The 17592-nt window shown below is 33.6% G+C and overlaps 1 protein-coding gene across 1 annotated transcript; it reads left to right on the top strand.

Moving 5' to 3' along the window:
- The first annotated feature begins 5760 nt into the window (after positions 1-5760).
- On the top strand, positions 5761-10287 carry LOC145621484 (L-ascorbate oxidase homolog). Its single transcript, XM_081676217.1, has 8 exons — positions 5761-6322; positions 6842-6951; positions 7909-8179; positions 8273-8375; positions 8462-8807; positions 8980-9345; positions 9438-9516; positions 9620-10287. Exons 1-8 carry the CDS (start codon positions 6173-6175, stop codon positions 9824-9826), a joined length of 1632 nt encoding a protein of 543 aa, XP_081532343.1. The 5' UTR covers positions 5761-6172; the 3' UTR covers positions 9827-10287.
- The last annotated feature ends 7305 nt before the right edge of the window (positions 10288-17592 follow it).

The raw sequence follows: 17592 nt of genomic DNA, 5'->3' as shown, positions 1-17592 counted from the left end.
TTGTTCATTTTCAAATTGATAAATAACCATTTACATATGTTGAATTTTAAAAAAACAATATACTAAAAAAGGTACTATATAGAAACAAATTCTTATGTCTTTAACACTGGAAGAACTTTGAACAAGAGCACCTTAATCATTTATTGGAACCGTGGGAAGAATACCTTAAACATTTGTTGATTGAATATTTCTGGAATGGGGTTTGAGCATTTCTGGAATGGGGTTTGAACATTTGGATTGAAGTTTGAACAATCCTAAGTTGAAGTTTGAACAATGCCAAGAACTGTGGGTGGAACAAAATAACCAGTTTGAGATTTTGTAGACGTACTAGTATGAATTGGAACTCTTAGATTAACTTGAGCATTAGTTTTAACACCAACAACACCATTATTGGTAGAAATGTCAGAACGAGCTTGAACAACAGAAACACCTTCAACAACATTTAAATCCTTAGCCTGTAAAAAAAAAAGTTAATTGATGATCAATATTAAATCAGATCAATAAATGTTCAATTACAAATACTTATATAAACAAATTAGAAAACAAAACCTTAGCAAGAGATGAAATATCTAAATCATCATATATGCTGGAATGAAGAATGCGGCTTAACTATAAGCCTACACAAACACTATTATTCCTACATCTATCATCTTTATCACTCTCACTACAACAAACAAATCTTTTAATAAAATATGAATTGTCTTTTCACACTCTTCCCAATTCGAATTCCAAAACCGTTCCTAAAAGCATATTTGTTATACATTTCAAAAGTTTCTTCTTCAAATTTAAATTGTTAATTCAGACTTAGCAGCTTCTTCATCAACAATGTCACCCTTTTTTTTTTTTCTATTGCACACATTATTAATATTCAATTATAAGTGAACATAAAGGGTTTCAAAAATGATCAATATTTAATACATAAAATGTTCAATTACGAAACTGCACATGTTCAGTTTGAAAATTTTTAACACATAATATTATCATGAAAAAAATTGCAAAAACAAATGATCAATATGACATTGAAAATGAACATAAAATGTTCATCGTCATCACAACAGAGTATTAACAATTCAAAAATGTTCATCATCATCATAATCAAAATATCAAAATTAAAGCAATGAAAACATATAACACATAAATTGAAGAAACAAAATCGAGTACAAAATTATGTAGAAATAAACAGAGCATCCACATAACACAGTATTGATAATCAAAAAGTACAAAAATATGATCATACATTGTTGAACAAACGAATCAATCAATCGAACTCCAGATGAAAACATACTTTCGCAATCACGATCGAAATCGGCAGAGGAAGAATTAGACATTGATGATCAACAACGATTATCAAAATCGTAAAAAATAAACTGGAAAAAATTAGTATAAAAATCAAATGAAGAAGATGAATTGAGTAGAGAGAATGAAGATACCACAATCAATTGAGGAGAGAAAATACATGGTTTAAAATCATATATATACATAGCTTGAATGATAAGAAAGGAAGGGATAAAAAATGGATTTATTAAAAAAAAAAAAAAGGAAGGAATCAAAGTTGTTCGTGAGTACTATCCACACTAGCTACAAAACGATGTAGTTTTGAGGGGGATGTAGGTAAATCATCCTACACTAGGGTGTAGGGTAAAATTTTCAAAGTTATGGCCAAAATACTAAGCTGGGCCCGGTTTGTTCTTTACATGCGGCCCAATGATCTAGAGGAGGGCCCAATGTCAATTTTTATTCCTAAAATTATTAAGATTAATTATAATTTTCTAGAAGTCTCCAGAAGGTTCTTTTAAATTCTAATAGAGGGTTAGGATTAATAATTATATAATGATGAATTTTTATTTAGAATAAAATATTATTATTTTATTATTTTATTAAAATACGATTTTAGCTTCTGTACGGATTCCATAGATCAAATTTGGTTAAAGATTGGATTCCGCGTGGAAAGCGCGTAAAAACCCAGCTGTCGCCAAACGACAGGTCCACTCGACAGAGTGGTTTTGCGGCGACAACTTGTAGTTTTATTCCTTATCAAATTCTAAGTTTTTCCGGACTATTTTTCTTATAAATAGGGTCCCGAAACTCCGTTTTTATTCATTCACAATCACCCATTTCTCTCTATTCTCTCTTGAGCAATACATACTTTCTTTCTCTCTCTTTCTAAACTAGCTTTTTTACAAATACAATTCCGCACTCACAAGATTGTGAAACACCTAGCCAAGTTTGAAGTTGCCTTCACCCTAGACGTGAAAGGTTGATAATTTCTGAGGGTTTGGTCCCTAATACAGTCTAAACTTTTTTAACTCTTACTTTAATTTATTTAATTTAATTGTTTAATTTTATTATTTTCATTGAAGTTTACTAACGCGTGTATTTTGTTATTAGAAAGAGGTACGAGGTTTCGAAGTAAGTAAACTAGCTTACTCCCTATTTTATTTTAATGTAGAAAACATGCTTAGAATTGTTTAATTTTTATTAATCGTGCTAGGATGTTATTATTGCTTTCTAGTATCATGTTTAGGTTGCCTTTTATTCTTTCTAATATCATGTTAGTACCATGTTAGGTTTAAAGCTTTGATCTTTATTACTTAGTGACATGCTAGGGTTTGTTATTAATCTTGTTAGTATCATGCCTAGGATCTTGCTATTATTATTAAGCTTTATTATGCCTTACTATGATTATGATTATAATTATGATGTTATGATTATTATGATTATTATCGTTATTATTATGATGTTGCTTAATACTATTTATTGTTGTTATTGCTTGATCATGCCTTTTATATATGCATGTTTAAAGGGAATTTGTACTTGAAATCACGCTTAATAAGATAATTAATAATTTGGTTTAGGCTAATATGATTTTAATTCAAGTGATCGCCAATAATAGATTTATTTGTGCATTAATATTCAACTAATATAGATTAAACAGGTTTAGGGTTAACTTATTGATTGCATGTTAGTCAGAAAGCGCACATGAATACGAGTAGAATAAAGTAGAGGCCTATTTTATAGGGCGGGTTCTGTCTTTTGTAGACTGGATTCGCACCCTCATCCCCGAACCCTATTTGGTTCAAGACTTTATGGAGTTGACGATCTCATGGATCGTTAGGGGTGTAACCTTCACCTCGTGAACGGTTGACAAGTTCCTAAAACTTGTTGGCGACTCTTTTGCTCTCTTTTCTTTCCCTTTGGACGCCACCATACTTAAGTGTATGATCACAGTGGGGTTCAAGCTTGGGGTTATGATGCTTGAAATATTCCCTACAAGTATCACAAATCTATACAAATAAATTCACCAGTACAACCTGATTTCAAATATGAAACCTTAAATTTAAACTGGTAAAATTCAAATCTTGTTGTAACATATTTGACGAAACCGATCACGAAAATCCAATTATTTAAAGTAAAAACTCAAAATTTGGTTGGAGAGATCAATTGCATGTGTATTGTGATATAAATAGGAGAGGGGATTGTGAAACCGACTATTAAAAAAACAAATGAAGAACAATGATAAGAGGAAAAGAAATAAACAATTTAAAAGGGGGGAAAAATTGAAACGCTTCACCATGTTTTTTTTTTTTTTTGGAAAGGACACTTTAGTAAATGTGTAAGATTAATAGGGCTTAAATTTTTGTAAAACCAAAATAAAAAAACTATATAAAAAAAAAATTCAGAAAAGGACACAACTCTTGAGATTAAATTTTTCGGATTTTTCACCAAATTCCACTGAGTTAAAGCTTAATTCACCATATACCATAGAAAACTTTCTAATACACCATATACCATTCAGTTTAACTAAAATGTCACAACATGCCCTTTTCGTTAACTCGGTTAGTTATTAACGTTAATTGTGCCACATGGCAGCTTATAATTGGTTCTTATTAATATTATTTCTTTAGTTAACTAACTTTAGAGAAATTATTTTAAAAATTAAAAAAAATAAATCACCACCACCTTAGCCACCGCCGCCACCAGCCTAGCCCTGACCCCACCCCCAGCTGGCCGGAAATCGTCCCCCCTCCCTGCCGGCGAAATTCCTGACCTCAGCCACCTCTCCCTCCCGAATTCCCAGCCATCACCTGTGAATTCCCCTCTCCCTCTTGAATTCCCCAGCACCACCAACGAATTCCCCTCTCCCTCCCAACATCTCCAACCATCACCTTCGCGCGGCAGCCCAAATCCTCTCCCACATGTCGCCACGTCCTAACTTGCCGAAAACCACCACCCCGAAACCCTAAAACACCAAAATTTAAAATCCTAGATTTGGGTTTTAGGGTTTCGACGTACGTGGTGGTCAGTTGGGGTGGAAATGGCACCGAGATGGGCGAAATCGATTCGTCGGCGCGAGGGAGGGTGGTTTGGATGCCGACCGGTGATTAGGGGAGGGTTTTTCAAGGAAGATGGGTTGTTTCGCAGTTGGTGGTTCGATTGTTCTCGTAGGTTTCGTTAGTGGTTCAAGAGAAAGGGAGCAGCGCCGGCGGCCGGGCGAGGGTTTTCTCGTCGAATTTCAGGCCAGTGCGAGGCTTGTGGTCGGATTCCGCGCCGGCGCAAGTGTTATGTCGAGTTTTGCGCCGGCCGGTGGTGGCTGGCTGAAGGGACGTGGGTGGCTGAGTTTTTTTCTATTTTTTTTTTAATTTTTTTTAATTAATTATATGATTATTTTAAAATTAAGTAAATTAAAAGAGAACCAATTATATGTTGCCACGTGACCTTATTAGCCTTAATGACTAATGGTGTTAGCGTCCGTTAGTCATTAATGGCATTTATTGACATTTTAGTTAAATTGAGTGGTATATGGTGTATTAGAAAGTTTTCTATGGTATATGGTGAATTAAGCTTTAACTCAGTGGTATTTGGTGAAAAATCCGTAAATTAAATTTTTTTTTGTTAATTTTTTTTTAATCTGAACAGCAGAAAGTGGAATAAAAAAATTTATTAAAAAAAAAAATCCAGAAAGGGACACAACTCTTGAGATTTTTTTATTTTTTTTTTGTTAATTTTTTTTAATCAGAAAAAACAGGAAGTGAATACGTGTCCTTTTAACTTCCTATTTTAAAATAGTAGTATAGATTTGGTCCTGAAATCAAATTCAGCCAAAACCTAAAGAGGATCTCTACTACTGAATCAAACTTATTCTAATCGAACTGAACTGAACTGAACTCATCGAATCATTATCAAACGTACCGGAATCAACCTGACCCAAAGTCATCCGACCTGATATTAACTCGGTTAAACCCGTTTCGAACCCGATATGAATTATCCAAACCAAATATGAATTGTCAGAAGTTGACCCAACCCAAACCCGACAAATTTGACCCGACCCAAACCGAGACGAGTTAAAAGGATAACTTTGACCCGAACATACCCGACTCGAACAAATCCAACCGGTCAATCCAAATCTTATCCGTTTATCCAACTCAATACCCCTCTATTCGGCTATTCCTAAGAGCAAACGCAATCAAAATAATAAAACCATGTGAATAATTTTGAAAGAGAAAAAGTAATTACGTATCATAACTCCTAAAAAAGGCCACATGGTAGTAGCATCCCCAAAGAAAACAACATGACATAAACAGTAACGCGGAATTAAGTACCCATCCGACTGCGTTTGAGTACAGCTCATGGAATTTAATCATCCCTCTGTCTCCAAAAATAACCTCGTTTTCTCTTCTCTTCTTACATTGCATTTATTTATTCACAAATCCAATGATATTACTCGCAATAAATGTACTTCACTACTATAGTAAAGTACGTATTAATGCAATCTCTTCACCCAAAATCTACTACTACAAGCTACAACACCGACAACACATACAGTTACACTAGTCCACACACCATTTTTAAAATCCCATTATAATAAGGATAATCATCATTTTATTTACAAAGTATTTATTTATTTTTATTTATTATATTTCGAAGCCGCGCTTCTTTGCTTTATAAAAAGATATCCAAAATTCAAAAGAAAAAAAAAGTGATAAAACAAAAAAGAAAAGAAATAAGCATAATTTCATTTCATGTCATTTCATTCCACCTTGCTTTATCCATGAATAAACTGTACATTATATAATTAGATCTGTAACTTAACATACAAGTTCTCTTCTACCTACGTTCAACAATAATTATACACCCTTTACATTTTTTTTAGCTTCGAGTTTCTCACTGAAAAATGAGTGATCTAAAGAAGAAGAGTGTGTTATTGTTAATTTTAGTGGTGTTATTGACAATTATTGGAAGCAGTTTAGCTGAGAGTCCTTACAGATTTTTTACATGGAATGTTACTTTTGGTGATATTTATCCTCTTGGTGTCAAACAACAGGTACGTCTTTATTTATTTATTTGATGTTATTTAATGAGCTCGTGTTCATCACGGGGTTGTTTTTGTTATCTTGGTGATGTTTAATTGGGTGTTTTTGATAAGGGTATTTTTGGGGTTATTGGAAAATTTCATCTTATGGAAAATAAATTTATAATCTTGAATTTTGATGGAGTTTTTATTGTGTACACGATAACACGAGTGCAACTAAGTATATTGAAACTCGATAGATATGGGATTAAGTTAGAATCTCTTATTATGGAGTATGGTTTATTTTAAAATGTCCGGAAAAAATTGTTACATTGTTGAATGTAAACATACGATCAAAATTTTCGATGTGCTACATCAATTGTAAAGGTTATTTTTGTAAATTGATGTCATATTCTTAATTCTGAGGTATTTGTTAGTATAAAATATAAGAGGGTGTAATCTAATGGTGCTATTATGTGGAGGATAATTTATGATTATTGTTGTTTGTTGTTGATGATATTTTAATGGGTTGGTTTAATTTTGATGAAACAGGGGATTTTAATTAATGGGCAGTTTCCAGGACCACCAATTGAGGCAGTCACAAATGACAATTTGATTATTAGTGTATTTAATAGCTTGGATGAACCATTCCTCCTTTCCTGGTAAATTCTTGTTTTTTCACCTTTTGATTTGGTCCAGTTTTTGCCCATTTACTCAATGTTGATTATACATATTAGAATTGGAGATGAAGAATTTTTAACCAATTATTGAACTAATTTATTTATTTTGAAATTGCGTTTTGCACTCATGTACATAGAAATTCTGTAATTTATTTTTTTGTTGCTGTATGTGGATGTCAACTAGCCTTATGGTAAAATCTTGATCGGATCGCATATTCGAGTGTGAGTCATTTCCTTTTGTTGATATTTAGAAGAATCAGTGCTTTCTTGTTAGTGATTGCAGTATGTCTAAGGTTGTTGAATGTGATGATGATATATAGTATATGGTTCTATGGTAGGTGATTGTATTTTGCCTTAAAACCTTTGCCAATTTCGAGTTTTAACAAAAATTTATTGATGATTCTAAATGGAGGCACTGAGGCAGTAGAATGATTGTATGAAGTATAGTGTCTTTCGGGGGCAAATGTTGAGTTCTGTCTCTAAAAAAATCATCGCTTACATTATACAAAAGTGTGTTTTTGACCGAAGGTTTACTGAAGGATTTTTGCCTACATAATGAATCAGTATAAGGCAAATTGTTTGGGAAACCAGCCTGGTGAAAGTTTTACACTTACATGGCTACATAAGACGGTTAATCTTGTGTAATAAAGGAATAAGCTATTGCGTATAACAACTCCGAGTAGTTGACATTGACTCTTAATTGAGAGATAATGATCGAATCATTACAGTTCTTTCGTTATCTTTGTTGCATCTATCTTTATACACATCTGGATCCTGGTCACCAAAGGGCCAGACCTGATAATTGTGCAATAAAGCCTTTAATTACACATTGGGTGGGCGACAGTAACCAATGGAAAACAACTTGTAGCCGTTGTAGATTTGTTGTATTTGGAATGTAATCTGAGATTTTTGAGCTTTTCTTCTCTGAAATGGGTGTAGGAATGGCATACAACAGAGAAGAAACTCGTGGCAGGATGGTGTATACGGAACAAATTGTCCTATTCCTCCTGGGCAAAATTTTACATATGTCCTCCAAGTTAAAGATCAAATTGGTAGTTACTACTACTTCCCGTCCCTTGCTTTCCACAAAGCTGCCGGAGGTTATGGTGGCATCAGAATTGATAGCCGACCCTTGATACCTGTCCCCTTCCCTCCCCCTGCCGGAGACTTCACTGTTCTTGCTGGGGACTGGTATAAAATGAATCACACAGTAAGTGGAGTACTTTGAGATGAAGATATGAATTTTACTTGTCAGACTAAATATTCATGTATTGAATCCTCCTCCCACTTTCCTAATATGCAGGATTTAAAAGCGATATTAGATGGTGGACATGATTTGCCTTTCTCTGATGGACTTGTCATAAATGGACACGGATCAAATGGAAATACTTTTACAGTTGATCAAGGTACTTGTTTAGGAGACAAAATGGATTTAAATTATATTGCAGGGAAAGTGCTTATAATAATTGGTGGGTGATTGTTTTGGTAACAGGCAAAACATACAGATTCCGGATATCTAACGTTGGGATAGCAACGTCAATCAATTTTAGAATCCAAGGACACAAATTGATACTAGTAGAGACAGAGGGAGACCACACTCTTCAGAATACCTATTCATCCCTTGATGTGCATCTGGGACAATCGTATTCAGTACTCGTTACAATGGACCAACCTCCACAGGATTACTACGTCGTTGTCTCAACCCGTTTCACCTCTCAAGTACTTACCACCACCTCCACTCTCCACTATAGTAACTCAGCAGCTGGTGTTACAGGCCCTCCTCCTGGCGGGCCCACAACTGAGATTGATTGGTCTCTTAACCAGGCCAGATCCGTCAGGTACTTAAGTCTGATTCAGTTTCTTTTATTCAAAGTATCTTCTTGAATCTTTCCAGAGTTTGTTTTTAGTTTTTATTATGAATATTAAGATATAAATATCTGATGTACTGATGTAGAACTTGGCGATTTACACTCATATTTTGTTGTTTTGCTTCTCTTGTAAAAACTTCAGGCAAAATTTGACAGCTAGTGGACCAAGGCCTAACCCTCAAGGTTCTTATCATTATGGGATGATCAATACTACACGTACAATCAGGCTAGCAAATTCAGCTCCAGTGATTGATGGAAAGCAGAGATACGCCGTGAATGGTGTGTCTTTTATCCCAGCAGATACACCACTTAAGCTTGCCGACTTCTTCAAGATTTCAGGTGTTTTTAGCCTTGGAAGCATCTCTGACAGTCCTAGCTCTAATGGTGCCAGTCAGCAGACTTCTGTCATGGCTGCTGACTACCGAGCATTTGTTGAAGTTGTCTTTGAGAACTCTGAAGACACTGTCCAGTCTTGGCATATTGATGGCCATGTTTTCTTCATTGTTGGGTAAATTTTTATACTAGGTTGTTTTCATTAGCTATATGTGCAGAAACTCAGTATATTTCAGAGTGATTTTATTGTTATGTGAATTTGACCAGAATGGAAGGAGGACAATGGTCGACTGATAGCAGATCGAGTTACAATCTAAGAGATGGTATTTCGAGATGCAGTGTGCAGGTAAGTTTTACCCAAGAGACAATTTATGAACAACTATTTCTAGGCATCTTAAACAATAAATGTATACACCTAAACTAATTTGCTATCTTGTGTATGATAACAGGTATACCCAAATTCATGGACTGCAGTTTATATGCCACTGGACAACGTTGGAATGTGGACTATTAGATCTGAAAATTGGGCACGGCAGTATTTGGGACAGCAGTTCTATCTTCGGGTGTATTCACCTGCTAATTCTTGGAGAGATGAATATCCGATTCCAAGCAATGCACTTCTCTGTGGCCAAGCTGTAGGACACAAAAAACCTTGATTCCCAAATGCTGCTATAGTTACTTCCACGTAACTTCGAATTGCTTATGGAAATGGATCAAAGCTAGAAGAAATATACTCAAACACCAGGCTTACTTGCTTATATGAGAGGCTTTGGCAGTTTAAATTAGCATTGTATTACAGTCAATTGAATTTTACTACCTTTGTCCGTATTTAGCTGTCACATTATGAATTTTTATTACATGGTGACAATTATTTTCGAACAAAGGGAGTAATTAAATCAGCTGGAGTGACTTTCACTATTTTGATTACATTTTTTTGTTATTTTTTTAATTTTTATTTTTGCTGTGTAATGAATTATGCAGAAAGACTGAAAGACTCGGTATAGGTGATTGCAAAACTTAATAGACATGCTAGTTGAATTATCAATCAATTATGAAACTACCAATCTTCCGGAGAATTATTATATATCAAACTCAAGAATATTGTGAATTATTTTTAGATGCTTTTCATCATGTTTTGTTGAATTATGGGGGCTTGATATTACTCCAAAAGTTTGTCACTTTCTTTGGAGGCTACGCACCAATACGCTGTCAGTGCGCAACCTACTCTTTGGAGTTGGCTACGTGCCCATGGTACTCTGTGGAGGCCGAAACTGCTGGCCATGCTATCTTTGATTGTGCCCGTGTTCGAGAACTCTGGGAGGACAGTGGCTGAAATGTGATGATGAAATGGGAAGTCTTCGACTCTACCTGCTTGAAAGTTGGAGGAACTTGGACCCCAAAATCAAGCAGCTAGGAATTTGTTAAAAGGCTTTAAGGGGTAGTAATAATCAATTTTACTAAAAGAAAATAAACACAATCTCCAAATGAATGAATCAAGAGCAATATAGTTATAGAACTATAATTATAATTATTCCTTTCTTGACTGAGCTTTATTTGATTGGGATGTTTCTACTGTGGTCCACTTTATTTGGACTACCGCTATACTTAATTATCATTGGTCGATTTTTTATTTTTTTTTAAAGCTTGGTCAAACCTTAATTTTAGTATTTTCCTTTTTTATAATTCTTTTTTATTTTCCAAAATATATTACTGAATTTCTGAATCTTATTTTATAATTTTTGAAATTTATTTATTAAAATCAGTTTTTAATTAAATAAAAAAATAACATTAAATTTAAAAAATCAAAATCAAAAAATTGTTCATTTCTTCATTATTCATCATTGTTCTTCAAGAAGTTTGTTCATTCATGGATGAGATTAACCACCATTATGGTAATCTTTGTACCGTAAATACACTCGCACATCAATGAAAATTGAAAATATGCATCGATTTACATATTATGTGTGAAAAGTTCATTCGAAATTTGGATTCATGTGTGAATCTGGGATTGTTTTTAATCCTAAAACAATATACGAAGTATGTTAATTGGATAATCGCAAACAAGGGATGTAAAATCGGTCATTATATGTATGTGAAAATAAAAAAAAAATTAACAATTTTTCGAAATCTGGGTTTGTGAGCAAATTGGAGAAGACAACGATTTTTGTTTTGGAATACTTGTTTGATCGGATTAAAAAAGATATAGTTTTCAATTCTGTTTGCATATAAGGCATTAACACAAATGTTAATAGGACATTACCTATAAAATGCAATATTATTATTTATTTGGTCTACGATCATACGTTATTTTGGATATAGTTTTTAATCCTCATTCACTAGCCAAGTCACAATGTACATATACCAAGTTTAATATCAATGATCACTTATATATTATCTATTGTGGTTTGATTTCCGTATGCATATTCCTCAAAATTAAATTAACACTGAATCAAACCACCTTTAGAGTTATTCTAATGGCAAGCTAATTGTCAAATTAGATGATTATCTTCTTATCTATCGTGTCACCCAATGGTTGGATTACTTGGATACTAGTTTGTTATTAATTAAAATAATGAACCGTCTTTGATTATTATTATAATTTTACAATAATTAAGGAGATTAGACCAATTCTAAATATATAAGTAACGTCATATCACATAATATTGGACGAATCCCATATAATAACCAAATGAAAAAAAAAAAAAAAGTGGAGGTGAGCAATTACATGGCAAACTTTTTTTTTTTTTGAAAGAATACAATACGGAGTAACAAATTGTTAAATATAGTAAATATATTTTTGTATTTATAAATTAGGAAAGCCGATATTCAGCCCCTTATATTTAGGCTAAATACATGCTATTATTGCTAGTTGTATTCCTTATAGTTAGGATATATCATGCTTCTGTTTTGTATATACACGTATTCTAGTTATATTAATGATAATCGAAAATATTATGTTTCCTATTTGTCAAAATAGCGTTACATGTTAAATGTGATTTTTTGTATCTAGTTTTTTTACCCAATGGTTAGTACCACAACTCTACGAGTATCTTTTTTTTATTAGTTTAGTTTCATTTTTAATTTATAGTCTATATTTTATGTGCCACAAAAAATAACTGATAACAGCACTATTGTATATCATTGATTATTTCTTAAATAGTACATTAGATATTATAATAGAATATTTGAAAAAGATTTGGACGACAATTTATATGGGATAACTGATGTATCAGTTAGTAACAATATATCCTAAAAATAAGCAATCAACAGCCATCATATAGGCAATATTCTTCAAATAGATCTTATAGAAAGATGATTTAAATTCAAATTACACAAACCGAAAAACAAAATTAATGTCCAAACCTATGTAATGAGCAAATCGATCAAAGGAAGAAGACGCGATTTTAGAATACAAAGCTATATAATGAGCAAATTGATTAGAGGAAGAAGATACAATTTTTTTTTTTAATTTTCTTCTTATAAACCTTGTTTGATACGTAGAACACAAGTGTGAATTTTGTGATCTGTTTATAGCTCAGGAATTAACTTATGTGTACTTTATCTGTTAAAAAAGAAAGTTTATTGAGTTTGACGAATGACGATATGTATTTTGGATATTGTAAAAATTCCAACTTTATGATTTTTTTGATGTGGAGTTGAGGGAAACAAACATTTTGATTATATGCATGTCAATTTTTTTTTTTTGAAAATCTGATCTTATTTTAGAAAAAAAAAGACTTAAAGTATTTCCTTAAAAAAAGAATAAGATAGATTTGAAATCATAATAAACCTTAATTAAATTATGGTATTTTCCTGATTTTATCTTTTTTTGAGGGAAAGTATGCAAGTTATTATCCTAAGATTTTGTTCATATTCTATTAACCAAATTGCGTGAAGAAATAACAAAATCTTAGAAAAATCTAAAATTTGAGAGAAAGTAAATCAGCTATCATCCTAAGATTTATAAATATTCTATTTACCAAATTTTATCCTCTTTTAAAATTCATTTTACACGATTGTTCATCAAACATTATGTTTATTGCATTATTAAAGATATATATATATTACCATAATTCTAGGCGTGATAAAAATCTATAATTTTACAAAATCATAGAATATGTTGACAAAATCAGTAAGATATATATTCTAATATCTGGAAAATATTAGAATATACTCTTTTGAAATTTGAAAATTATATTGATTTTAAAATCTTCCATACAATAATAATAAGATAAGAAAAAATTAGAAAACTATCCATATTATAATTGGTGATTGAAATGCTTTTTAAATAATATTTCTAATTTTAAAAGATATTGATTCCATAATATTTTTTTTATAGTATATGCATACAAAAAGCAAACCACAATAGTAAATATATATTAATTACCATTTATACCAAACATGGTTAACATGATATTGTGGTTGTCCAGTGAAGACAACATTCATATTTACTACTCCGTACCAATAAAGAATTATAAATCAATAATGGGTAATGTCCAAAAGAACCTAATGTCATATGTTGTAATAATTACAATTTTCATAATAGGTAATGTCCTATCCTTTTTTGGGGTAAAAATTTTTACACAAACAAGTTTTAAATTCGTTTTCCGTGTTTTTTGGATCAAACAAGGTTTCGACCAAAAAATGATGCGGTTTATTTTTTAGATGTTCATGAAAAACCCCGATTATCGTAAAACTTAAAAATTGTGATCTCAATCACATAAAATCATCGTTTTTGCAAACTTTGATGATATTGTACAATCCAAAACCTATTATTTTGGGATTTCAATCGCTGGCCAAATTCGCAAAGATCCCAAATTTTTTGTATATTAAAATTTCGCATTTGCTTTTTAAATCGAGCCATATTGTAAATCGCTTTCGATGTGCGAGTGAATTTAATGGACATAGATCATGTGTTCGTGTTTAATCTCATCCATGAATGAAAAAACTTGAAGAACATTGATGAACTATGAAGAACATGATGAGCAATTTTTTGATTTTGATTTTTTAATTTAATCGTTTTTTGATTTAATTGTTTTTTTATTTAATTAAAATCTGATTTTAATAAATAAATTTCGAAAATGTAATTAAAATGATTTTTGTAAACTCAGTATTTAAAATTTGGAAAAACAAAAATGAATTAAAAAAGGAAAATACCAAAATTAAGGTTTGACCAAGGTAAAAAAAAAATTAAAAAAAAAAAAAAAAAAAAAAAACAATAATCAGCCATGATAATTGAGTATAGTGGTGGTCCAAATAAAGGGGACCATAGTAGAATTTTCCATTTGGTTGATTCTGTAGTTAAATGGGTGACCCGCCCCACTTAGGTGGGGATGGGACGGGTCTCCCATTTAAATCGACCCATCTCCCATTTAACTCGACCCACTGCCATCCCTATCTGGAAGACCAAGAGCTCAATGGGATCCAGATATTGCCTAGACAAAAGCACTCGTTGTGGCCGCAAGATTGAGTAGCAAATACAGGCTAAAGGATGTCACCTTCAAAATGGATTGTGTTACTTTATGGGAATACTACAAGAGGGGAGGGGGTGAATTGTAGTTTGGGAGAAATTAACTAACTTTTTGCGGAATTGATAAAACTAAGCTAAAGGAACTTTAAAGTCACACAGAGAGATTTTACGTGGAAAACTTCTTGGCCGTAACAAGAAGAAAAACCACAACCACTTGGGATTTTAGGAAAGATTCTTCATTTTAATAGGGAAATAAACCTATTACAAGCTAAAGACTCTATCTATAAGTTCCTCAACAAACTTGAAGTTCCCAGAAGCAAGTCCCTCTACTTGCTGCTCTGCTCTTCTCTTCTCTTTCTCTTATCTCTCTTTCTCTTCTGACTTCTCTTATAGTTCACTCAAACTCCCAATCCCCAATTACAACTCGTAAAAGAAAATACTCCAATGAAAATAATTAAGAAAGTTAACAACTTAAGTAGAATGCGACTCTTGACTCTTTTAGAAAACAAAGAAGATAGAAAAATATGATTTAGCAAGGGTGAAGTTTCTCTAGAAATTAACTTCAGTATTTATAGAGAAACTTGCATTGGCTTGAAGAAAATGCCATTACTCCCTCCACTTACGCCACTACTGCAGCATATCAACGCCACCAATCTCCACTACTTCCAGTGCTTCAAACATGTCCTAAAACTCAAGGAACGTTGAACCACTTTCAAACAGTTTCCTTGTTTAATAGCGAAGACTTAATCAAACACCAATAGCGCAAGTTTAGGAAGTTAGTTGCATAAACTTTCTGAAAGATTTTCGAAGATAAAAGATATTATTTTGCGATCAAAACCAGAAAGATATTTTCAATACCAACTTCCCTATATTTTAGCAATCATTAAAATTCTATCTTTAACCAAATTCAAAATTTACTAAGTAGCAACTCCTAATTATTCTCACTTACATAAAACCTAAAACATAAAATATTTTAGACATTATATTTCTCTAGGAAGTCTCTGCTCCAAGTCTTCATTCTCTAGCTTCTACTCTAAAGCTTCTGTTCCTTCAAAGAAACGAACACTGCAACAATTCTTCTGTTTCTGTAAGCTCTTGTTCCTTTACCTCGAATTAATCCTGCAACTTGTCAAAACAAACTACACAACTTATCAAGGCATTAGTCCATTTATTTGACTTGTGTTATCATCAAAACATCAAGGGCAACAGACTGCCTGACACTCTCAAATAGGCTTGCAAAGGCTCTGATCTTTCTTTTGAATCTTGATTTTGTTTTAAGAGTCAACTCATCACTTAGCCAAGCTAGTTCCCTTTGAAATGGAACAAGTATGGAAAAACTTTTATCCACAATAATGCTCCGTATGTATTAACGGATAATGCTTCCTTAAATCTAATACCAATATATTAGCTTGTTTGCTTCAAAATACAACGATAGAAAAAAGTTTTTTTTTTTTTTTTTTGACAAGACGGACTAAGAAAGAAAGAAAGAAAAAACAAGGAAACAAACTAAAAGAAACGACCTAAAAAGACCACAATAATAATCGACGCTGACGAGCCTGAAGAGCCAACCAATGAGCCGGAGCAACCCACTGCCGAGGGACTTTCCGAATTGCACAGGAATTAAATCGACAAAGCAGACTCCTGATGTCCTGAAGCAGCCAGATACAGGAAATATCCCGGTCGCCTTTAGCACGAAGAAAAGTGATCAAGTTTGAACAATCAGTGTAAAGTACCAGCTTATCAAACCCACGATGAGAAGCAACTTTAAGAGCCCAAAGACTAGTCTGCAATTCCGAATGGAGAGCTGAAGAAGCAAGAAAAGCCCTCGCCCCTCCTCCAATAACTCTATCAGAATCCAAATGCCGAAAGATCCAACCAGCCCCGGCTGAAAAGTCCCGAGAATCAAAAGCTCCATCAAACACCAAGCACAGTGCATCAGAAGACAAAGAATCCCCGCGAAGATAACTAAGTGAAGAAGTAGACGAAAACCCACATCTAGCATTGGAGAAAACCCTGGAGGCATGAAAGGAACTCTTGAAATCCTGTGCCGCAGAACTACGAGTGACCCAGTCTTTCATGAAATGAAGAACCAGGGCTGGTGAAATAACAGCTTGACGAAACACCTTATTATTGCGCGCAATCCAAATGGACCAAAAGAAGGAAAACAAACTAACCAATGTTTCCCATGACTTAGAACGGCGCAAAGTAGTCACCAAATCCATGACCCAAATGGAAAAGGGAGAATCCCGGCAAACAGTAAGTGACGAAATAGTGGGAGCAGTGGACCAAAGAGTAGAGATAAAAGGACAATCTCGGAAAAGATGATCCCGAGTCTCTTGATCTAGCAAACAGAAAACACATGTGGAATCAACTGGAATCCCTCGAAGCCGCAAAATACTACCCAGAGGTAAAGCGTTGTGAAGTAATTTCCAACCGAAACAATGCAACTTAGGAAGAAGGGGAAGACCCCAAAACTTCTGCCACCATGAAGACGGAATATGAGAAGAGCCATCAGAAACAGAGAGACGACCAAGCAGCATAGCATATGCTGATTTAGTGGAAAAAGTCCCATCTTTCGAGAATTTCCAATAAACAAAGTCGTCCATCGGCCTACTCGGTCGTTCCCGAGCCAGGATACGACGAGCAGTAGACGAGTCAAATAACTGATGAACCAAAGAGGCATCCCACGCGTAAGAACACGGATTAATGATAGAAGAAACATGAGACGGCAAAGGCGTCTCACAATTATCCCGGAACAAAACGAGCTCCCCTGGAACCCAAGAGTCTTGAATAATGTGAACTTGAGAACCCGAACCAACTTTCCAGGCAACCCCTTCTGATAAGACTGACAACCCGTGAACCAGACCTTGACAGCCCCATGAGGCACCCGAGATCCTCCTAGGACTCGAAAGGTGAAAAGAAGGATACTTAGCCGACAAGAGCTTAGAAATG

The sequence above is a fragment of the Chenopodium album genome, chromosome 27 (genome assembly GCF_948465745.1).
Source record: "Chenopodium album chromosome 27, dcCheAlbu1.1, whole genome shotgun sequence".
Taxonomy (NCBI): domain Eukaryota; kingdom Viridiplantae; phylum Streptophyta; class Magnoliopsida; order Caryophyllales; family Amaranthaceae; genus Chenopodium; species Chenopodium album.
Note: the sequence above shows the minus strand (reverse complement) of the source record. Positions and strands in the feature narration are given on the sequence as shown.

What these genes read in the sequence shown, in the direction of transcription:
- LOC145621484 (XM_081676217.1), top strand. Translation starts at nt 6,173, where the DNA reads ATGAGTGATCTAAAGAAGAAGAGTGTGTTATTGTTAATTTTAGTGGTG. An exon ending in CTCTTGGTGTCAAACAACAG is followed by an intron (nt 6,323 to 6,841) that starts GTACGTCTTTAT and finishes TTGATGAAACAG; the next exon opens with GGGATTTTAATTAATGGGCA. An exon ending in GAACCATTCCTCCTTTCCTG is followed by an intron (nt 6,952 to 7,908) that starts GTAAATTCTTGT and finishes AAATGGGTGTAG; the next exon opens with GAATGGCATACAACAGAGAA.